At 43.9% G+C, this 24,955-nt stretch overlaps 1 protein-coding gene across 1 annotated transcript in view; it reads left to right on the top strand.

Annotated features, from left to right (window-relative positions):
- LOC126260465 (alpha-taxilin) overlaps nucleotides 1-24,955 on the top strand; it is a 234,459-nt gene that overhangs the window by 181,500 nt on the left and 28,004 nt on the right. The window contains exon 2 of the mRNA XM_049957796.1: nucleotides 7,153-7,359. Coding sequence (XP_049813753.1) covers nucleotides 7,171-7,359 — 189 coding nt within the window. The 5' untranslated portion in view covers nucleotides 7,153-7,170. The remainder of the gene's footprint in view (nucleotides 1-7,152; nucleotides 7,360-24,955) is intronic.

Below are 24,955 nucleotides of genomic sequence, written 5' to 3'. Positions count from 1 at the left end.
AACTGAAATCGTATGAGCGGATATTAGTGTTACAGTGCAGGTTATGGCATTAGTGCTGACAAAAGAGTTTAATACAAGGAAAAAGGAACGTAGATGTTGGATCGGAAAACAGATTTCTCGCAGGAATAAAAGGAATAAAATGGAAGCGACAAACGCATTTATAAAAGAAATAACATTAAATGGCGAAAATTCTGTCTGCTATGGCAAACCAACTAACAGCTGGCATGTAAATAAAATTTCAGAATTTTATTGTGTTCGTTAATGTATACATTTCGAATAAGGTACTTTTAATTTTTAGTTTCACAGCAGGCCTATCACACTTGGGGGCTATTTCCCACATGCACCCCACAATTTATACTGGGCTGGGTGTATCAAAGTACGAAGTAGTTACAGTTCGCTTTTTGGTTGGCTGGTTGATTTGGGAGAGGGGACCAAACAGCGAGGTCATCGGTCCCGTCGGATTAGGGAAGGATGGGGAAGGAAATCGGGCGTCCCCTTTCAAAGGAACCATCGGCATTTGCCTGAAGCGATTTAGGGAAAAACCGTCGTCCTCCGAATGCGAGTCCCGTGTTTCGCTTTTTGGTTGCGGTACCGATTAAGTTTATTTATTTACTCATTCAAAAATCATTTAAGATTGTGGGATAGGTCGTTCATTTGCAAATACTGTGTATGAATACACGTGCACGTGCACAGATACTGCTACAGAAAATTTAACAGCTTGTTGTTGCTGTAGTTCCAGAAGCTGCGAAAGTGTACCTGCAGACCACTGTTTCGACTTTTTTCACAGTAAGGAACAAACAGAGTACAGCAGCAGGTATTCCGTGATAACTGCGACAGAATGCTGGTGTTTCTAAATACATACACCAGGGAGCAGTTGCATGATGGTATTCGGGGGTGTGGGAAGGCTAGTTGCGTCAGAAGGTTCAACCGAGTTGAACTTTTTGTTGCGTTGCGCCTCTTGAGTGACTCTACTGAAAAGTGTGTTCACACATGGAACTGTAGTGCCACTGTAGTATACCGTCAGCTGTGGCGTCACTTTAGCTGTGTGTGTGAACCCAGCTTAAAGCCACAAATAATAATAGGTTTTTATTACTGAATGTACGTCGCTTCACATATAAACGTCTCTGGTTCAGTCCTTTATCAACTGGCTCACAGACGTAACTCTGGTCTTCATTCCGTGGACACCCTCTCAAATTCTTATGATTCCTAACAGATGGCACTACTTCGAGAATATTCTCGGGTGAAATGTACTTGTCAACTCGCTTTATTCATGCGAACCTGAGAATGTTCTCCGAAATTTCTTGTATATACACTCCTGGAAATTGAAATAAGAACACCGTGAATTCATTGTCCCAGGAAGGGGAAACTTTATTGACACATTCCTGGGGTCAGATACATCACATGATCACACTGACAGAACCACAGGCACATAGACACAGGCAACAGAGCATGCACAATGTCGGCACTAGTACAGTGTATATCCACCTTTCGCAGCAATGCAGGCTGCTATTCTCCCATGGAGACGATCGTAGAGATGCTGGATGTAGTCCTGTGGAACGGCTTGCCATGCCATTTGCACCTGGCGCCTCAGTTGGACCAGCGTTCGTGCTGGACGTGCAGACCGCGTGAGACGACGCTTCATCCAGTCCCAAACATGCTCAATGGGGGACAGATCCGGAGATCTTGCTGGCCAGGGTAGTTGACTTACACCTTCTAGAGCACGTTGGGTGGCACGGGATACATGCGGACGTGCATTGTCCTGTTGGAACAGCAAGTTCCCTTGCCGGTCTAGGAATGGTAGAACGATGGGTTCGATGACTGTTTGGATGTACCGTGCACTATTCAGTGTCCCCTCGACGATCACCAGTGGTGTACGGCCAGTGTAGGAGATCGCTCCCCACACCATGATGCCGGGTGTTGGCCCTGTGTGCCTCGGTCGTATGCAGTCCTGATTGTGGCGCTCACCTGCACGGCGCCAAACACGCATACGACCATCATTGGCACCAAGGCAGAAGCGACTCTCATCGCTGAAGACGACACGTCTCCATTCGTCCCTCCATTCACGCCTGTCGCGACACCACTGAGGCGGGCTGCACGATGTTGGGGCGTGAGCGGAAGACGGCCTAACGGTGTGCGGGACCGTAGCCCAGCTTCATGGAGACGGTTGCGAATGGTCCTCGCCGATACCCCAGGAGCAACAGTGTCCCTAATTTGCTGGGAAGTGGCGGTGCGGTCCCCTACGGCACTGAGTAGGATCCTACGGTCTTGGCGTGCATCCGTGCGTCGCTGCGGTCCGGTCCCAGGTCGACGGGCACGTGCACCTTCCGCCGACCACTGGCGACAACATCGATGTACTGTGGAGACCTCACGCCCCACGTGTTGAGCAATTCGGCGGTACGTCCACCCGGCCTCCCGCATGCCCACTATACGCCCTCGCTCAAAGTCCGTCAACTGCACATACGGTTCACGTCCACGCTGTCGCGGCATGCTACCAGTGTTAAAGACTGCGATGGAGCTCCGTATGCCACGGCAAACTGGCTGACACTGACGGCGGCGGTGCACAAATGCTGCGCAGCTAGCGCCATTCGACGGCCAACACCGCGGTTCCTGGTGTGTCCGCTGTGCCGTGCGTGTGATCATTGCTTGTACAGCCCTCTCGCAGTGTCCGGAGCAAGTATGGTGGGTCTGACACACCGGTGTCAATGTGTTCTTTTTTCCATTTCCAGGAGTGTATTCTCCGTTTTATTCATACGACCCCTGGTTTGGCCAAGAGACAACAAAAAAATTCCTTCTAACTACTAGCCCCTCGCTTGTTACATAGTTTAAAACATTTTCCTTGGATTACATTTCATTAGGATGCGGAAAAGAAACCATCTGCATTTCGTGCGGACAAAAAACCTGAAACTTTCGAACGGAATTTACGTGAAAAATACACGCGTAGAAGTGTTACCTTAAACAATAACGTAAACATTCTAAAGTTCATTGATGTTGAGATTGACTACTTGTTTAATTTAAAACATAAAGAATATAGATAAGAGTTCTGTTTATCTTTGTCATGTGGTTAAGTCCAAAAGTACAGTCATGTTCCGAAAAAAAAACAACGCCTCGAACGATTAGAGATAAGACGTTTATATTCACACGACATGTACAGTAGTATGTTCTGCAGAAATGATTAGCATTTGAACTACGTCATACCCGCGTGTTCAAGATCAACATCGATATCGCAGCTCAACACCACCCATCGGTGAAACGTGCCTGCGCATACGTGCAGGATGCCTCGGAGACGTATTGCGCGAACCTTACCGCCAAATCAGTGCGTTTGAAAGAGGGCGCTTTATTGGCGTGAGAGAGCGTGATGCATCCATCCGCGGAAGCTGTTCGTGTGGCAAGAAGTGTTTCGGCAGTGCAATGGGTGTGTGCAGAATGGTTCACGGAAAGCCGTAGAACATGACGGGATGGGCCAGGTCACACGAACCAGACCACCTCCCGCCATGGATGATCGACACCTCATCCGAATGGGACTGCAGGACAGATCTGTGTCCTCCTCAGCTGTGGCACAACAGTGGAACAATGTAACACACCGCACACTGCCAGCGGTGACAGTTCGTCGCCGTCTAGTAAGGCATGGGTTACACGCGCGTCGTCTACTTCTCCAACTAATTTTGACGAATGTACAGCAACATGCTAGACGGCAACGGTGAATGGAATGACGTACTGGGAATAGGAATGGCATCAGATAGTGTTTTCGGACAAATCCAGGTTATGTTTGTTTGAAAATGATGGACGTATTTTTGTTCGCAGCAGACAGGGGTAGCGGCATCACAGTGACTGCATTCGCCCAAGGTATAAGCGCCAACTCAAGGCCTTATGGTGTGGGATGCTATTGGGTACAACCACAAATCACGGTTGGTGCCTGTCCAGGGCACTGTGACCAGAGTGAGCTACATGAATGACATCCTGCGACCCGTATCCATACACTTCCTGCACAACACACCAGATGCCATTTTCAACTAGAGAATGCACGAACACGTCCCTTCTTGGTGTCGCAGGATATTCGCCTTTTGCCTTGGACTGCCAGATCACCAGACTTGTCGCCAGTCGGAAACGCATTGGATATCGTGAAACGACAGGTGCAGCGCTGTAATCCAATGCCAGCCACCACAGATGAACTTTGGAACCAGGCGAATGCAGCGTGGATGGCTCTACCACAGGACGCCATTCGCGCCTTACACGCGTTGATGCCATCACGCATGGAATAAATTATCAGGGCCCATGGCAGATCCAGTACCTACTAGACAGTAGGACATTTGCTGAACCGAGGTGACTGAAATGCTGATCATTTCTGCCAAACATATTAATGTACATGGCCTGTGAATACGGACGTCCTATCTATAGTCATTCAAGGTGTTCTGTTTTTCTGAACATGTGTGTATTATCGCTATTATTAAGCCCATTTTAAACTAGCGCCTTTCTGATCAAGATCGACTACTCGAAGTGCGTACGCCTTTTGTGAACCCTTGTACATTAGCAACCAACCACGACGCTAGTGTGTGTATGACGTGGAGTCCTAAATTTCCGCGTATGCTGCACATTGCACATGCAGTGAAACAGGGGCCTATGGTGGCGTAACCTAACATCGGAAGTTAACCTATTTGGCCGAGCTCATTTCCATTATAGAAAGGAATTTTATGCTGCGTGTCTACGTAATCTTTATTGTGTTGTATGCTTTGTTTTCGTGACACATCGAAAAGTTACACACGGTCCTGGTATTTTTTGCTACTCGTGTTCTCCTACACCAGGCAAAGTATCTGAACGCTAAAACGTATTTATGTTTTACGGAGAAAAAGCGTACACTCTGTATTAATAAAAACATAAATAACTAAACGTGTTTTAATGAAAATTATTTTCAACACTGATAATGTCAGAATTATTTGACGAGAATAATAATTATATGAAACGTATTCGCAGTTGCTAATATGGACAGCCATCTGCTGTGTAATGGAATGACGACAGTGACAATTTGTGCCGGACCGGGCCTCAAGCGCGGATTTGCCGCTTATCGGGATCGGTCGTATCACCGTTTTGCTACCCCAGCACGACTCGTCTACGACTTGTACTCGTACATCGATTATGTATATTCCCTTACAGGGGAGACATTTTACTCGAAAGTCGGTTGCCCGGTGTCGGCGGATGAATACGATATTGCAGTGACTGTGTTATTCCGAATTACGAAAATGCATGCACACGTGTCCGAAGGAACATTACATCGTAATGCGGAATAACACAGGCTCTGCAATATCGTAGAAAAATAACTTTCGATGCTATTTGCGACTTAGCAAGAAAAGAAGTTGCAGAGAATATAGAAAAAGACTCATTTACAGCGCTCCAGATATTGTTTCAAGTGTTCGCAAGTATCTTATTTTCTCAATCAAATTTATGTATGCTATGTCACGAAATGTTTGGATGACGTTTTTCATATACTTTCATTTCTCAGGAGTGTAAAGAATTTACCACACGACCTTGACAAGTGCTCCCACTATGAATTCACCTTTGGTCATTAATAAACTCTATTATCATTGTTTGTTGCTACATTTTGTTACTATATTTCAATTTTTTTCATGACAAGGATAGCCCCTATACCCTCATAGTCACAGTTCAGATGCCAAACTGCACTGCAGACAGCTCTCAGAATACCCTCGAGTTTGGCGCTAAGCGTGTAAGCGAATATGACCGGTCTAAATAGACGAGACTCAATACAGGAATAAAACGCCACGGGCGCTACAGTAGACTCACTTGTCTCGAGTAGTCGATTGAGACAAGAGAGTCGATCGTGTAGAAATGGGGCTTGAGAGGACTCAATACTTGGCCAAGAGATATTCCATTCTTGGATGTTAAATAATATCTTTGCTTCCATCTTTTGATTTGCAGCCCCTTGTATTGGCCGCGTTTGCAGTTACAATTTTTGGGATTTGTGGTCCGCCAGTTACACAAAACACCGTTTTTCTCAGTGTCCAAACATGTTTCGGCACCACCGTGCCATCATCAGTGGGTTTCCGTTTTTATTTATTCAGCGATGTTTACATTTTTGTTACATGATTATAAGCTCAGAGCTTGAAAAAGCAACAGCTCCCATAGCACATTTGCTGACCAACTTATAGCCAACAACCACCACCCAACCACAATACAAAAAGACTTAAGAATACTAAAACCCAACCACAGCCTATACAGCAAACTGATCATTGAGGAAAACTTCCATATACAGAAGGCAATAGCGGAAGGAAAAGAGGTCATAAACGAATATACCACACTCTGCAGGGACACACTATTTAACACATTAAAGGAACTTTACAAATAAAAACAGCACAAACAGATAAAGTATACACACAAGCACACGCATGTACACGCATGTACACACACACACACACACACACACACACACACACACACACACACACACACACACAAAGATAAAATACAAATAAAATTCAAATTTGCCGCCAAACACTCTGGTGAACAAATGGAGACTGACTGGGCTGGGATACATAACAAACCACAATCACACTGTGTTCTGGTGTAGCGAAAAGCTTTTTACTACGTTATTTGTGGAAAATACTTGTTATAGCTACATGTGCATCACAACATCTCAGCATGATGCGGAGAATGGAAGTGCTTGCCACACGAAAACGTAAGTAAATACGAAAATAGGCGCGAAAACATCACAAAACTTAATTACACTCTAGAAGATAGGTTAACATCAACATCGTTCGGTTGCAGATGACAAGCTACCTGTAATAATTAACACAAAAGTGGTCCAGAAAATTCATGCTCACTAAATGTAAAAGTATTTACAAAAAGAAACGATCTGTTGTTTGAACTAAAAATGCACATAATTTTATAATCATGTAACAAAAATGTTCACATTGCAGAACAAATAAAAACGAAAACCCACTGATGATAGCACAGTGGTGCCGAAACGTGTTTGGGTACTGAGAGAAACGGTGTTTTGCGTAACTGGCGGACCTCAAATCCTAAAAACAAAAAAAAAAAACAAAAAAAATCTTTGCTCTTTGTGAATGCCATCTGTTCGTCCGTTGAGCGCAAGGCGAAGTCAGGTGACAGCGGATGCCTGACTAGTGGTGACGGTTGTTGCAGCCGAAGTCGGCTGCGGGCATGCAGAAGAAGAAGAGCGGCAGCGGTGGGGGCGGGGGCAGCGGAGGCGGCGGGGGCGCGCGGAAGGCGCAGGCGGCGCAGGCGGCGCTGGAGGAGGAGCTGCGCGCCATGGCGGGCTCGCCGGACGACAAGCTGGCGGCCGCCTGCCAGAGGGCGGGCCGCGCGCTCGCGGACAACGCCAGGCTCAAGGTACGCTCCGCTTCTCCCACACCGCGTGACAAATACTGCCCCACTAATAGACTTTTTTAAAAATTTATTGGGTTTCGGGATGTTCACATACAGCCGTCTTATGATTGTATGTCAACTGAGACGATACGAAAATAAGGGCAACACAACTCCCAGTCCCCGAGCGAGGAAAATGTCCGATCCGGCCTGGAGTCGAACCCGGGCCTCTTCGCATGGCAAGCCGCTGCAGTGACCGGACAGACTACTAGTAGACTTCATTGGCAGCGTAGCTGTGTCGTGTTTCGTTGTCTGCATTCAATTAGTTCCTCTGACTAGCGCATTACGATAGTTTTATTGTGGCTGCGTAATCATGAACTTCTACCAGCAATGTTACCAGTTTGTTCTCCGCCATGGCCTCGTTTGAATTGAAACTGCAGTCCATACGGGTGACGCAGTTGGATCTGAACGCAGTAGAAAATATCGTAGAGTTCTGTAAACTGCACTGACGTGCTGTCTACTCCCCAAATAGTATTCAGAGCACAGTGGAAATTGGGGCGTGGGATGTTTATCAGATACTGTTGGCCAGGGCTTGTTTTCGGCCGGGACGGCGTTCCGGCATCTCGCAATGATTTTCTTTTAATTCACTGGAACAAGTCGGCACAGGAGATTTAAAATAGTGCACATGTATTAAACCACAACGTTACTATAATTTACCGCTGCGCCGATGGCTGACCAACGTGGTTCAATGGATAGCGCCGTGGAATGAATAGGAGGGGAGAGAGGGTAATGTTTTTCTTATATCTTCCATTGATACCAACTGAAGCGCCACACACGGATCTGCTGCTATGGTACAAATGGTACACGGAATTAACGCCGGTCGAAGTGGCCGTGCGGTTCTGGGCGCTACAGTCTGGAGCCGAGCGACTGCTCCGGTCGCAGGTTCGAATCCTGCCTCGGGCATGGATGTGTGTGATGTCCTTAGTTTAGTTAGGTTTAATTAGTTCTAAGTTCTAGGCGACTGATGACCTCAGAAGTTAAGTCGCATAGTGCTCAGAGCCATTTGAACCATGGAATTAACGTTTCGTAAATAGTATTTCAGGAACGATCGTGTCACTTATTTGCAGCAATGGCTTCAGTTGTAATACAAGTAAATGACTAACAGACGAATGACATTTAAAGCATTTACTAAACTACGTGTCTCATGTCTCATTGTGACCTATTTTTCCAGACTCTTCGGGAAGTCTGAACTTTACTTGCCCCGATCGACCAGGCGTATCTTCGTCATTCATCGTTTAATGCGTTATTAACAGATACTCCTCATATCTTCAGCGAGGAGCTACAATGCAACTATAAGAACGCTGCGCCTGGCAGCAGTTGAAAACATGACGCTATAGTCACGAAGAGTACCGACTTGGGCCGGCATGTAACGAGCAGAAAACTAGGGAGCAAAGTGACGTAACACTGCTACGGGGACAGACTGCAGCCCCTGGTATTTATACGAAAATTGGGGTTTTGTTTTTTTTATTGTAAGACGATGAATTTAAAACCTGAGTTTTAGAACATTATTTTGTAAAAAAGAGTATCATTGTAAGTTTTATCAGAAGTTTTAAAAAATCGAGAGTTGTGGCTGGAGGAGGGGGCGATTGTGCGTTCCCGCACCTAAAATTTTAGGAATTAAGCAGTGCTGTTGCCTGAATGGGTTGTTACACGTACGACTAAGATATTCAGGATCAAACTGACTGTTATGTCAAGTAATCGAAATTTCAGAAGGGATGCCAGCTGTTGTATTCAAGACGTTAGCATTAGTTAAAATAACAAAACCACAGTTGTCAGAAACACGTGCGCTCACGAAATAAGCAATCAACAGTTCCACACACATAATCGACACAATTAGTTGATGCCGGCCGAAGTGGCCGTGCGGTTAAAGGCGCTGCAGTCTGGAACCGCAAGACCGCTACGGTCGCAGGTTCGAATCCTGCCTCGGGCATGGATGTTTGTGATGTCCTTAGGTTAGTTAGGTTTAACTAGTTCTAAGTTCTAGGGGTCTAATGACCTCAGCAGTTGAGTCCCATAGTGCTCAGAGCCATTTGAACCATTGAGCCATTAGTTGACCATAAAACCTGTTGTGGATAAATTGGCGGAAAGATTCATTATACTTCTATTGTATTCTTGTCGAACAATCACTAGAAGCAGTGTCGACCATAAAATACCAAGGAGAATCCACACGAACCGAGTTGCAGAGAAAGCGGACGCCTGGTTGAGATTCATCCCAAGAATCTTACAGGAACGTTAATCATCAGCTTACAGAAATAATTTAGTTCCAACAGCGTCCACAGCCTTGATAAACTTTTTGGAAGAAATAAGTTCCCTGCGCTGATTATTATTCATTTCCGTTTTATTTTTGTGTGCTACGACATTTTGACTGTGTAGCCATTATCAAACAAAATGTTTGACCCGTTAACATGAGTGATCGTGCGAAAATATGTTTAACTTTTGGTGTTAGAACGTGATGACAATGTCCTCCGCCCTCTATCTCCAATGTGGTTCATGGAGTGCCCATCAAATCATATGACTGTAACCAAAAACATATGTGATTAATCAGTTAAATATTTTACTTGAAAATGGCTACACAGCTTAAGAGTCGCAGTACACAAAATAAAATAGAATAGAAATGAATAACAGCCATCGGAATAAACTTCTTTGTTTCAAGTATCTTGCGACAGCTTTGTTCGACCGAATCCTGAATATTGCTAGTCAGTCTAGGATCCTTACCACGTAGGACTGATAGAGGAGATAGAATATGAGCGATTCGTTTTGTCACAGGTTTCGTTTAATAAGCAAAAGAGCATGATATAGTTGTTAATGTGTGTGTGAATTCCTAAGGGACAAACTGCTGAGGTCATCGACCTCTAGACTTACACACTACTTAAACTTACTTACGCTAAGAACAACACACATGCCCACGCCCGAGGGAGGACTCGAACCTCCGGCGGGAGAGGCCGCGCAATCCGTGGCATGGCGCCTCAAACTGCGCGGTCACTCTGCGCGACCATAGTTGTTTATCAGACGCCCGTGGCAGACTGCACGAGGCGCTTTATGCAGTCCAAGAGCGTATTTCGAGGAAGAATGGGGCATCACATTATTTCCTTTTATGTATACAGGAGTTGGAGAAACTTATGAAACACCGCGAGAAACGCATGCTTGATCGTAAGTGCAGACGCTGGCCAAGGTTGCAAGTTACGCTGTTCTATCTGACCACTAACGGTACCTTTACATTGTCCACAATGCGTTGCAAGTGTCAGCTGTGGCCAGAGCAGTGTCATGTGTAGCTGTGAGTGCTTTACGTCGAACGTGGGCACATTGTGGGTGGTGTAATCTCCCCATTCCTTCCTGATTACATCTCTTGTCCACATTAAACAATGTCCAGTCCAAGTAATTAATAAGCAAATTATTTTATGAAGAGTTAAGAGGAGCGAAGATTACAGTAAACTTTCAAGTTTACTTAGCCTGTCATGTTGAGATGGCTGCAGTTCTTCTTGTCTAGCGGTCTGATTCTTGAATCTGAAAATCTCACATGAGGCCCTTACCGTTGGTTTCAACTAAATAAATTTCAAGATTGTTGCTGCAGCATTTTCCTCGTAAATATATTTTCACTCATTTTGGCATATCATACAATATTTAGATTTTTCACATTAACAAAACCGAAATTACATTATTCGCACAATACTAAAAAATATGTCCGATCACATCAGAGGCAAGCTTACGACTCTCATACTCTGCGGAGATAACCGTATTCCAAAGGGTTCACAATTTTTATTAACAAATGAATTTCTACTAGTTTCCCTTAAATTATTAATTTCGATTAATATTTCATAAATGAATCCAGAAATAAAAATAGTAAACAGTACAAGATTGCTTTATTATTATTATTATTATTATTTACATTTTATGGCCTTCATTGGACGACTCTAGCCAACTTTATACAAAGAATTTTTCAGTTTCCTGTCGTCCCAGTACTTCTTCATTCTCTCGGATCTCATCCTTCTTTCTTCATCGGAAATCACCCTTGTCTGTTTGTTGATTTTAACTGTACATTCAGAACTAGTACTTATCGATTATTACATAGAGACTAAAACATTTTATAAAGTAATTCATTGTCATAAATTTTAGCTTGAAATACAGCATACTGTGTAAAAAATTATACAAAATTTTGAGAAAAGCAACTGAGATAATATTGACCTGTCCAAAATTCGAAAAATAATGCTTTCAAAAATGGTTCAAATGGCTCTGAGCACTATGGGACCTAACATCTTAGGTCATCAGTCCTTTAGAACTTAGAACTAATTGAACCTAACTAACCTAAGGACATCACACACATCCATGCCCGAGGCAGGATTCGAACCTGCGACCGTAGCAGTCCCACGGTTCCGTACTGCAGCGCCTAGAACCGCAAGACCACCGCGGCCGGCAATGCTAGTTTCGACAACTGCTGTTGAGGAAAAGTAATGCTAGAGCATGATGTGTCATATGGTGGGTGCTCACGTAACCGAGGCAGCCGAAGTGTTTGGTGTTTCAAGAGGCACCGTATCGAAGATTTATGCCGCATACAGGGAAAACGGATAGAGATCATCCGTTAAGTCACAAAGCAGACGAGGATGTGTTGACTGATCGTGACGGACGGTCATTGAAGAAGACTGTGGAAAAAAAAATTGAACTAAGACAGCTGCAGGGGTCACTGCAGAACTGAATGCTGCACTCGCGAACCCTGTCGGCACCACAACAAACGAAGAGAGCTCCATAAGCAGGGAATTACAGCGCGAGCTGGAATTCCAAAATTAGTCAGTGATGCAGATGCTCGTAACAAGAAAATGTGGTGCCGAAGCCATAACAACTGGGCTATGGAAAATTGGAAGAATATCGTTTGGTGGGATGACTTTGATTCGCAGTTTCCAACTCCCGGACGAGTTTACATCCTAAGAGTGAAACATGGCTGACGTCTTTTTTGATATGGACAGCCGTAGCGTGGTATTCCATGGACTCCATGTTTACTCTGCAAGGTCACATCACTGCCATGTATTATGTGATCGTTTTGGATGATATTATCCAACCTGCGGCACAACGTTTTGTTTCTCGGTGGTGAGGTTGCGATCCAAGACGGCGGGGCCCCCGTTCGCGGAGCCCACATCTCCCCTGTCCGCCACAGACACCAGATGACAATATTATTGAGCTTCTTTGGTTTACCTTGAGGAGAAGAGTCCGTGATCCTTATCCACCTCCATCACCATTACCTGCAATTGCCACTGGTTTGCAGTGACAGTGATATAAGATACCTTTGAAATCCGTGCAGGGTCTTTATTTATCCACTCCCGGAGGACTGGACGCTGTTTTGAGTGCCAACGGTTTTTCTGCACCGTATTAGGCTGGTAATGTGTTGTGCTTTTGATGTTTTCATATTTTTGTCCAACCCCTGTATCTCGCGATACAACCGGGACGGAAAAAACGGAGAAATCTGAGCTCGTGCAGAGATTTATGGGCAGTCACTCTTCGCGAACGCCATTCGCGAACAGAACAGGGGAGAGGGGGCAGCGATAACTGTAGCGGAAGTACCGCCCGCCAAATGCAGTAAGGCGGCTTGCGGACTAGAAGCGGATGTAGAAGCTCCGCTTCGGTAGCGGTGCGGCGTAGAGAAGCGTATCGCAGCGATGAGGCAGCGTTCCATGGCCTGAGCCAGCCGGCGCGACTGCCGATACCGAGCCTTATCGCTCCTGCACTTTGATGTGCGTGCGTGGGGGGCACATGCATTCCTGGCGGGGCGATACGCTCGCCCTGTGCGGCGGGCAGCTCCTCGACACAGAGCAGTGCAGGCGCCAACCCGGAGGCCTCGTCATGGTAAAGCCCCTCAACTGCACGCGTCGTCAATATTACTCGCCGTATTGCTCTTCTCGACAGTCCCCGCCGTTAGACTTCATTCGGTACACGGGAGCAACCGTTGGTCGCAAATTCACTGTTGTACAGCTACGACCGTAAAACAACAGTCAATCAGCGAAGAGCGCTCAGATGTGTGTGAATTTAAAATAACTTGCTCCAGCTAATACCTGTTATGTAAAGAGTCAAAAATACAGAATATTTTTTACCGCCATATAGTTCTGTGGCATATTAGAGATATTGTCTCCAATTTCCGGAGTTTGATTCGTGCTACAAATGACGTAAAAGCCTTCATGTTTCAACCAATACCCAAAGCCTACACGACTTTGTGCTATGTTTTATTATTTTCTGTCATCAGAGAAGGAAGCTGTGAGCCAGTTTACGATGCGATTAATTACTATTTATTAAAGAAATGAAATGCACACATGGTGAAACACAGAACCCTAACGAAAGCTTTAATAACCTCGTTTGGAACCGACAGCCAAAAGCAGCATTTTGTCCACCTATTATTGTTAAAATTTCCTCATATGACGCGTGTCTGGTGTTCAGTGATGGTAACATTGGATCAGGACCCTTATGAGACTAGGATTTGATGTAGGCTTCTTCACTGGAAACCTATTGGACAAAATTGATGAAATACGTATTACTAGTTCTGAAATATCGGTGAAGGGTATTGCCAAAATGCCACCCCAGAACGACCAGACTAGAAGAAAAGAGCTACATGAAGAATAAAGAGTCTAACTGTATTTGCCATAGCCAACACCACGGTACATATTTAAATTTTTTTCTGCTTTCCCCACAACTTTCATTTTTCAGTGTAAAAGGAACGTATTCGGTTGAACCATTGCAGATAAAAGGATGAAATTTGCTGCAGGCTTTGTACGTACTGTAACACAACTTCCTGTGGTATAAAATTTTTCACAGTGGATGAATGTCAAATTTATTTAAACGTGTCTGAAATAAAAATTGTTGTGTGTTATACACATCAATTTTAACAAAAGTAGTTGTGAGAGTTCAAAGACTGATGTTAAAAAACAGATACACTGATTTGTTTTCCGAATTACTGAGACTAACCTACCACATTTTGAAAGTGATAAGTAAAATGACCATTGAGAAAATGTTCATCATGTGATGGTACGTGCTCTAAAAATATCCAGCAACATCCTGATCAGTTTATTAGACAAAAATGAAAAAAAGAGAGATTATAGCCAATAACTTAATTACTGCATGTACAAAATTTAGTTCAGTTATCCCTCAAACAGTAAAATTAGCTTATGTACCGTGTATTTTCTCACATGTTCCTCCTTAAACAGCTCCGTTAAATGATTAAATTACCTGAAGGTAACGGTTTCAGTTCAACACTTAAACCAAGCAAATTTTAAAATTCTATTCATGGCTCGTCGCTTTAGACGCGAATTTACTATGATGCATAGAGGGTAAAAATGTAAATGTGCGCCGTCTGAGGCGTCTTGTCACGGTCCGCGCTGCTCCCTCCGTCGGAGGTTCGAGTCCTCCCTCTGGTATGAGTGTGTGTGTTGTCCATAGCGTAAGTTAGTTTAAGTTAGATTAAGTAGTGTGTAAGCTTAGGGACCGATGACCTCAACAGTTTCGTCCCATAAGACCTTACCACAAATTTCCAATGTAAATGTCATATGGCATTGTTGACTGGGATGTCCAAGGGGGTTGGTTCAGCTGCCGGTCGAGAAGGGTGTTATTCCTCCACCCCTTACCTCGCGGGTAACACTGCGAAGCTGCATAAGTCATTCCTATACCGAGGAAAGGAAACAGGAGTATTCCGCTGTATCACAGAGTTATATCGCTACCGTCGTTTTAGAGTAGGATTTCGGAACATACACTGTGCTCCAACGCTATGAATTACCTCGAAGAAAGTGATTATTGACAAACAGCCAACACGGACCCAGAAAATATCGGTCATATGAATCACAACTATGTCTTAATTCTGACGAAATAATGAGTGCTGTCGACATGATTTGCTGTCAGGAAAGTCACAGTTCGTAGTAACTGACGGAAACGCGTCAAGCAAAGCAGAAGTAATATCTGCCGTCACCCAAGGAAGTTATAAAGGCTCTGTGCTGGTTCCTGATCTACATAAACGATTTAGGACACAATCTGAGCGTTCCTCTTAGATTGTCTGCAGACGATGCTGTCATTTACTGTCCTGTAAAGTCATCAGTCGATCAAAAGCGATTTCAAAATGATTTAGACAAGATACCTGTATTGGCAATTGGTTCTAATTACTGAAAAGTGTGAAGTCATCCACATGAGTACTAAAGAGAATCAGCTGAATATCTCTCATACGATAAATCACACAAATCTAAAGGCTGTCATTCAACCAGATACTTAGGGATTACAATTACTAATAACTTAGACCAGAACGATCACACAGATGTTTGGTGAAAGCTAAATAAAGACTGTGTTTTATTGGTAGAACAGTTAGAAGCTGCAACAGGTTTACCGAAGACACTACCTACACTACGCTTGTCCGTCCTCTTCTGGAGTATTTCTGTGCGGTGTGGGACCTGCATCAGTTAGAATTGACGGAGAACATGGAAAAAGTCCAAAGAAGGGATGACAATCATTAAAACAAAGGTGTTTTTCGTTGCGGTAGGGTCATCTCATGAAATTTCAGTCATCAAGTTTCCCTTTCGAGCGCGGAAATATTCCGTTGGCGCCCACCTAGATAGGGAGAAATGGTCGTTGTAAAAAGTAGAGAAATCAGAGCTCACAAGGAAAGATTTAAAGTGTTCGTTTTTCCCGTACGCTTATCGAGGGTGGAACGGTAGAGAAATAATTTCAAGGTTGTTCGATGAACCCTCTACCAGGCACTTAATTGTGAACTGCACGGTAATCATGTAGGTGTAGATATAGATATATCCGATAGTTACGTGGTGTACGTTTTTGTAGAGTCTCGGTGAGTAACGGGTGCGTTTAGAGTGTAGTGTAGCGTAATGTTTGTGTTGTGCGATGATGACGAGAGGAGGTAGAGTGTGAAACCTGGTGCTGGGGCATGCCTGCACCAAGAGGACCGCCGACGGACGGATCTGGCGCAAAGACTGCTGGTACGGAACTTGACACCACCGCCTCTCCTTGCCTTGTCGGCCAGATGCTGGCAGCGGAAATTTGTTTCATCCCTAGGAGTCGAACCGATGTACCTCCTAGTCGCGAGTCATTACACAGACGTGCGTTAGCGTCCTCGGATGCGGAGACGGGTTTGCACTGGCTAAAGCTTGAGTATTAAATGAAGTACGCTAGAAGTACCGCTGATTTGATAAGATCCTGCAGTAAGACAGCCAACCCACGGTGCTGTAAAGACTAAAGGAAATGTTTTGAATTTTGATAATAAAGAGGATTAATGAACTTTTGCTCTAACAAGTACAACAAAACAGAAAAGATGAACTAAGACAGTGCTTGAAAGCAAAAATAGCATTTTAAACTCCCATTTCTTTTATAGCTTTTCTTTTTTTCAGCAAGTGCTCAAAATTCCTTCCTCCGAGGTCGCTACATAGTAGACAGTGCCAAACAAATGAACAACCATCACAGCAGCAGCTTTATCGAAAAAAAAAAAAAACAGCGCAGCTACACACACACACACACACACACACACACACACACACACACACACACACAAGCAAGTTCGCTTACGGGACAAACTTGGGCACGGTCGTAGGTAGCTGGTTTCGTTCTATGGCCCTATCTCTACCCCCTCGGTCTGTTGGTTGAAAAAAACTTTGTTCGATTTAACGCCCCTTACCCTGATTTGGCATAATTGTGAGGCTGTTTTCGTCTACTCCTGTTATTTCTGTTATACCATGCGGTTTCTATTTAGCTGTACTCAATTTAGCAAGAATTTGCTCGATCGCATTATCTGTTGTGTTTTCGAATGCACTTCGTTCTAGCAACAAGTAATCCCATATCTACTGCTAGGAACCGAGCGCGGTGGCGCAGTGGTTAGCACAGTAGACTCGCATTCGGGAGGACGACGGTTCAATCCCGCGTCCGGCCATCCTGATTTAGGTTTTCCGTGATATCCCTAAATCGCTCCAGGCAAATGCCGGGATGGTTCCTTCGAAAGTGCACGGCCGACTGCCTTCTCCGTCCTTCCCTAATCCGACAAGACCGATGACCTCACTGTTTGGTCTCTTCCCCCAAGCAACCCAACCCAACTCTACAGCTAGAAAAAGCTGTCTGCTATACGAAGTGCTTTGTCTTTTTGTATTTATCTTCTTTTCTTTGAACATAACCAAACATGTAACATGCAGGAACGCAAAATACGCTCTCGTGAGGTAGCACTTTCTTTCACCGACCACTGAATTCAGGATGGACAGGCCGTGAGTTTTGCTGAAGATGTAGGTCACTGGTCGGTGGCTGTCGGGACAACAGTTCACAGCGCTGTTATCTTCTTACTATTCCATAAAGAGTTCCGCACATGTAATGCTGTTCACATCCTTTTAGAAGGCCGTTTCCAATGTCACGGAAAAAAGTATATAGTTCCATCTAAAAGAATTCGGTATCTTTATTCGGTTGCTACAAATGTTCACTTTTATTTCCATACGTCAGAAAACTCGCATATTTTCTGTTATTACTTAGCGAAAGTCACACCACGATATATTTAGTCATTATGGATGTATTTAGAATTCCCTATCTTAACTGCCTTACCATATGCAATGTTAATACTGACAACAGGATTGATTCAACACTTACTTTGTCAGTACAGATTTTGATGAATTTCTCTCTACGTTCTTAAAGTATCAGGCGTTCCATTTTGTGCAAGTTCTCGAAAGTCTAGTAAAATAGGGACTGGTACATATATAGACTATTATAGCTGGTCCTATTGCCACTAAGTCATGTCATTGTAATCAGTGTAGGAAAAGTGTGAAAGAGTTAAAAGTTAGTCTTCTCAGTCATTAGCAGCGGTTAGCAGCCAACATCTGAATTACTAAACGGTGAAAACGGTGGACGGTTCCAGTGGCAGGTTGCTTATCTAGCAGTGTACAGGGCCAACAAAAATTTTATTTTCAATATTTCATACTGTTATTTATCGAATTTAAAAATTTAAAATGTTGTCGTAATCTACTCATTAAGAGCTAGTAAAAGTTGAACGCAATAGGTCAAATATTAAAGTGAGAAACTGTATTTGTCTACAGGCAGCGTTTCACGACTATGTTCGTCCAGTATTTGAAAACAAGAGCATTTCTCTACTCCCAATAAACTTTTCGCATACTTCCAAATCTTTTCGAAACCTTTTCTTGTTGACCCCCGTCCCCGCCACAAAATAATAAAAGGAAAAAAGAATATCGTTTACTTCATTTTCTCTGTGCATGCAGTTTCTCTCTCTCTCTCTCTCTCTCTCTCTCTCTCTGCAACACATTTTGCAGTGATGGTTCAAATGGCTCTAAGCACTATGGGACTTAACATCTGTCATCAGTCCCCTAGACTTAGAACTGCTGAAACCTAACTAACCTAAGGACATCACACACGTCCTTGCCCGAGGCAGGATTCGAACCTACGACCGTAGCAGCAGCGTGGTTACGGACTGAAGCGCCTAGAATCGCTCTCCCACAGCGGCCGGCTTTTGTAGAGAGTAGCCACATATACCACTGAACGTACCTGCAGTATTATATTATTGGCGGAAACATAGTTCAGGAGATCAAACATTTTATATATGTAAGTTCGATTGTTTAAGGAATCGCGGGATTGGGGAGGGGGGGGGGGGAGGGAGGGAGGGAGGGAGGGAGGGAGGGTTACCGGTAGTTCAAATGGCTCTGAGCACTATGCGATTTCTGAGATCATCAGTCGCCTACAACTTAGAACTAATTAAACCTAACTAACCTAAGGACATCACACACATACCATTCGGGAGGACGACGGTTCAATCCCGTCTCCGGCCATCCTGATTTAGGTTTTCCGTGATTTCCCTAAGTAGTTTCAGGAAAATGCCTGGATGGTTCCTTTGAAAGAGCACGGCCGATTTCCTTCCCAATCCTTCCCTAACCCGAGCTTGCGCTCCGTCTGTAATGACCTCGTTGTCGACGGGACGTTAAACACTAACCACCACCACCACCATCACACACATACATGCCCGAGGCAGAATTCGAACCTGCGACCGTAGCGGTCGCTCGGCTCCAGACTGCAGCGCCTAGAACCGCACGGCCACTCCGGCCGGCTTACCGGTAGTACCATATACCGCTAAACAGCTCTACGCTGTTATGAAAATTCTCGAACGTTTCGAAAGGAATCTACACGCATCTTCATAAAGCCAATCGCCTTCGCGTCATTTAGATTAAACTACGTGTGTCTTTAGTTTCAGTAGAGCTGTGCAGACATACATACTTAGGCAAATCTCTCTGTATAGAGTAAATTTTCACTATAATAAACAGCAATCGGGCTGTTCATAAGGGGATCTGATTTCCACTCGACGGTGCATTCTTCCTAATATTGTAATATGCAGAACCTAATGAACAAACAAAAAATTAACCAAAAAGCTGATCTTCTAATTTTTGAAACGTCCGCTTGACAGAGAGAGACACTGACAAACTGACGACAGTCAACGAAATGTCGCCATCAAACATACTAAAAAAGCAAAACGGATTCTTGAGAAGCTGAAGATCAGTTAAAATTATGCTTTTAGACAGGCTGAAACACAGTAATCAAAATCACAGTTATCATAGTTACTTCTTTAATCTTTCTAGGCCAGTTTAGCGCAGTGGGGTGGACAGTGATTCACTAAACAACAATGGATAGTGGTAACTCAGATATTCTGTTACTCAATGAAGATGAATTAATGAAAGCGTCGCAGACAGCAGGCATGCTGGAATTATTACAGGTCACTACTATTTCACGTGCGCCCTAAGACTAAAGAGTATTCAGCAAACAGGAGCAAGACTATAGTACACGATTGTTTTACGCGAAACACAAATGTTGAAAGTGAATTAAATGTTTCATTTTACTTTTTGATTCGAAATTTGACAAATGAGGGTAGTGTTGCAAAAGTTCGAAATGATTTAGGCCATTATACTACAGCGATTATCTTCAGATGTTACTGCAGCGTTTTACGTAACTATACAGGGTTCCCACAGACCCGCTATTATTCAAAAAATGCATAACTTTTTATCTGTTTAGAGAATCGGGTTTCTGTTAAAACGTTTCGCAGCTCTCAAGGCTTTCTTCCTATGCCCTTTTGCTGTAGATTTGATTTGTATTGCATCAAAATGGCGGCAGACGAGGAGAAGGCGTAATGAGTCATCTGGTATGCAAAATCCGAATATGTGACAACGGCACCGGGAAATTATCGACGCAAGTATGGGAGAGCACAACTGGGAAAAAACCAAGCATAATTAGCTGGCTCAAAAACTTTAAAGAGACGGGAACTGCCAGATATCTTCCTCGAAGTGGACGTCCCCCTGTGTCCCAAGCATGTGTTCAAGGAGCCCCAGGAGTTAATTCGTCGTGGATCACGCGAATTGAAGGAAGCACGGTTAATGTCCATAAAGTGTTACGGAAGTGGTTACGTTTTTTGCATATAAATTGCAAGTAGTCTAAGCATTGAAGCCAAACTACCGTCTTCTGCGGTATGCATTCGCGCGTTCCATGCGTGCCTCTATAGATGTTGACAACGACTGACTAAAAAAGCGCCTGTTTTCAAATAAAGGAACATTTCACATTTCTGAACATCTAAATTGCCATAAGATTAGGACTTCGGGCTCCGAAAATGACACACACACACACACACACACACACACACACACACACACACACACACACACACACACACACACACGTGAACAACTTCATGTACCCCGGTGGATGTGGCATAATGCAAGATCGGGTGATAGGCCAATTTTTGTACGTAGAGAAAACCATAACAGGAAATTCCAGCATGGTGGTGCACCTCCAATTGGAGTTTGAATGTGAGGGATGTGCTGAAAACACATTTCCTGAGAGGCAGATGATTCGCGATGGTCCCACCGCATGGCTCACGTACTCTCCCGATGTTACGCCATTAGACTTCTTTTTGTTGCCTTAGGCCGGTATCACATTTTGAGATTTTCTTTCACAAAGAAATTTAATCGAATATTCATTGTAGTTTCTTTCACAAAGATCTTTGACGTCACAGGTTCTTCAGAATGGCCGATGAAAACATTGCTGTGCTCTGCAGTTGCGTGTACACAACTATTTTGTATTCACGCTTGGAAGAGGAGTAGAAGAAAAGAAAAAGGAAACGTACTCGGCTGAAGCCGTGAGTTTCACGGCGAAATGGCAAAAGCATCCAAGAAAATGTGTTACGGAAGCTGCAAGTTGAGGATGTAAAGCAGTATGAAAATTACGTGCGAATGGACGACAGTGCATTTCAATAATATGAGCTCAAAAAAAGTGGCTCCTCATATTACGAATGCGAACACTCACCTACAAAACACAGACTTGCCGTAACACTGCGAGTTCTTGCAACAGCAGAAAGCTACTCTAGTTTACACTAATACCGCAGTGCACGTTGACCGAAATAAGAGAGACGTGTGAAGCTATTTACTCCTATAATGGAATAAAGGAGGATCATCTGAAGGCAAATAAATGTTTAGTATGTACCCATTGAGAAATATTTTTATTTTTACAACAGCTGTGCATTTTCTCCTTTACATCCTTGGGGGCACATTCTGGCCGTATTTCAGGCTAACGGCCTCCGCAATTGTTTTTATAGCTCTCGCTTCTTCTTATTCTATTTTTGTATTCGGGATGCCGCAAGTTATGCAGTAGTTCATCTGCCTCGTACATTTCTATTAGGCAGATGCGGCACACCATTTAAATCTCGAAGCTATGTTGATAAAAATCAGATAACAGACAGCCGCAGCGGTGCTAGCGCTTCAAGCGGTTACATTTCTCCATGCAGTAAGGAGAAGACGGACACTTTCTTTGTTCGAATCTGAGGTGAGGCAATAGATTTGATCAAAGAAAATTTGACCAAGGTCAAACTTTGACCAAGTTCTGTATTACACATTAAAATTTTTATTTGCCAGAGAAACTTCGTCAAACAAAATTTGATAGTGTAATACCTCCCTTATGTCCAGGATTGCGCGCACACAACACCGGATTGCGCGAACACAACACCAGTCAATGACAATGGTACCCTTCGTGCAGGTATCGATTAAACAATCAGAACTGTTGATGCCGCAATGCTGACGCTTACATGAGCAGAACTCGGACATCGCCTTGATGTTCTGCAAGTGACGACTAAGACACACTTTGCAGGCTTCGCATGACAGAAAAATACTTTGAGAGCTGCAAAATTTTGAACAATAAACCACGATGCTCCATCTCATATAGTTCCCAAAGTATGATTTTCTGAAACGATAGAGGGACTCCACGGACAACCCCTATTGCCCGTCCGCCCTTCAGATGTCGCTCTGCATCACATCTGACACGAACTGTGTATTATTCCGTCATTGTTAGTAACAGCTTGGCACTATTAGTCAGTCAGTCTGACGTTCAAGATTGTGTTTCTGTGACCTGACTTAGATGGCTACGTCTCATGTGCATCTTCTTCGCTGCTTGCCTGGCAGGCAATAAAATACTTGATTGGTCCTCATTGAACATGGTTCTAGGAACAGAAAATTGTTTTGCATTTATAAAACTGTGTAGACAAAGAATAACTTTTCAAGTTACCTTTATGTTTTTATTTTCCTTGGTTCATAACATTATTCAGAGTATGCACTTCTGTTTAATTTTGTTTTCTCTTACAGGAATTTTCTGTACGCTGCCACTTCTATATGCATTCTCGTATCTGCGGACATCTGATGACAGAGTACCAATTTAGAAAAAGCGTCTTAGTGTTTTCAGTGAAGAACTAGTACTAACGTCTCTGACATTGTCTCCGTCTTCGGAAAGAGAGTGACAAAAGAATGTGAAACTTTGGCGTACCTGATAGTAGGTGGTAAAATCTATTTAATATTTAGACATCGACGATATTTATTTCTATGTTGGAGGCAGAAACAAACAGAGATACTTCATAGTACAGTGTAAAAATTAAGTAACGTACGGAAATGACAGTAAAAACATCAACTTCTATAAAAAAATTTCCCACGATACCCGTGACTTGTACAATTTGATTTTGTGTTCACAAATCTCTTTGTCCACACCTTTTTACAATAGGAAATGGCTATATAAGAGCCACACATTGCAAGTCACCACTGGGGTTGTGGAAGTACACGTACGTATTAAGTCAGTGATCTGAATCGAGCACCCCCTGTTGATATGGAGGCCGCCCCATTGTAATTCAGATATGTGATAATGAGGAATGCGCATGTAAACTGAACAGATGGGTGGCCCTGACAAATAAATCATATATCTTGTATTAAATTAATGATTGTGGCTATACGGGAGGGTACGATCATCCTTTTTTTTCCCCTTCTGACTGGTTTGACGCGGCCCGCCACAAATTCCTCTCCTGTGCCAACCTCTTCATCTCAGAGTACAACTTGTAACCTGCGTCCTCAATTATTTGCTGGTTGTATTCCAATCTCTGTCTTACTTTACAGCTTTTTCCCTCTATAGCTCCCTCTGGTACCATGGAAGTCATTCCCCGATGTCTTAACAGATGTTCCACGCCCCGACTCTTAGAACGTTATTCTTTCGTTGATTATTCAATCTTTATCTCACAGTCACCTCCCCTTGGCAGTCCCCTCCCGGAGAACCGAATGGGGGGCTATTCCAGAATATTCTGCCAATGGAGAGGTCAGCATGACACTTCTTCAGTTACATGCCACATGTCCTGTGGATAGACGGTGTGTTCTTTCATGCAGTGGTTTGCATTCCTTCTGGATCGTCATGCCGTTGATCATTGCCGATTCTTCCGTCTTTAGAGGCAGTTTCCCAACCCAAGGACAAGATTGTCCTGAACCTCTGTCCGCTCCTCCGTCATATTTGACAAGGCCGTTGGCAGAATCAGGGTGACTTCTTATGCCGGAAGTCTTCGACCGCCAATGCTGATCATAATCAAAGTCTAAGCGGTGGCGGAATTCGAACCCGGAACCGTGGACGATTTCATTACTAATCAAAAACGCTAACCCTAGACCACGGGTGCATTCGCGATGATCTGCAGAAATTAAAGTGGAAGTCATTAAAATCATAACTTATTGACAAAGTTTGACTGTATATAGAGCCAAACAGGACGTGAAATTTACAAATCTTATTATCACGCAAATCAGAGTGAAGGACGGAATCTGAATCCGTGCAAATTAGTCCCTTGTGATACTGGATCGCAAAGGATACCACAAGGAGGAATGAAGGTTGTACTTAATTGAATAGCAAATGTGGTGTCTGATTGACCATGATGATTGCGTATATTCTGAAAAGCTGAAGGGGTCAGGCATTGATGAAGACCGGACAGAAAGCCGTGTCCGTGGCATCAACTCATGATGCGTGAGATACCGAAGTGCCTAGTTATGTGAAGCATAGAAACGCGCCTACTCGCACATCAGTGTTGCAGACTCGCCCCGTTATTGCATGAACTTACACTTAATATGTGGCTGGGTGGTGAGCTGTCACTGCAGCAGGGGGTGGACTGCAGAAAGCCGTCGCGCATGTGTCGAAAACCGAATTACCAAAATCTAATTTAGGATATCCAGTGTCGAAGCCCCTGTCTAGAATTATGCTAAAACTTGCGCTTCGCCGCATCTTCGCTCGC

This window comes from Schistocerca nitens, chromosome 1, assembly GCF_023898315.1.
Source record: "Schistocerca nitens isolate TAMUIC-IGC-003100 chromosome 1, iqSchNite1.1, whole genome shotgun sequence".
NCBI classification, from domain to species: Eukaryota; Metazoa; Arthropoda; class Insecta; order Orthoptera; family Acrididae; genus Schistocerca; species Schistocerca nitens.
This window is presented reverse-complemented; position numbering and strand designations above follow the sequence as displayed.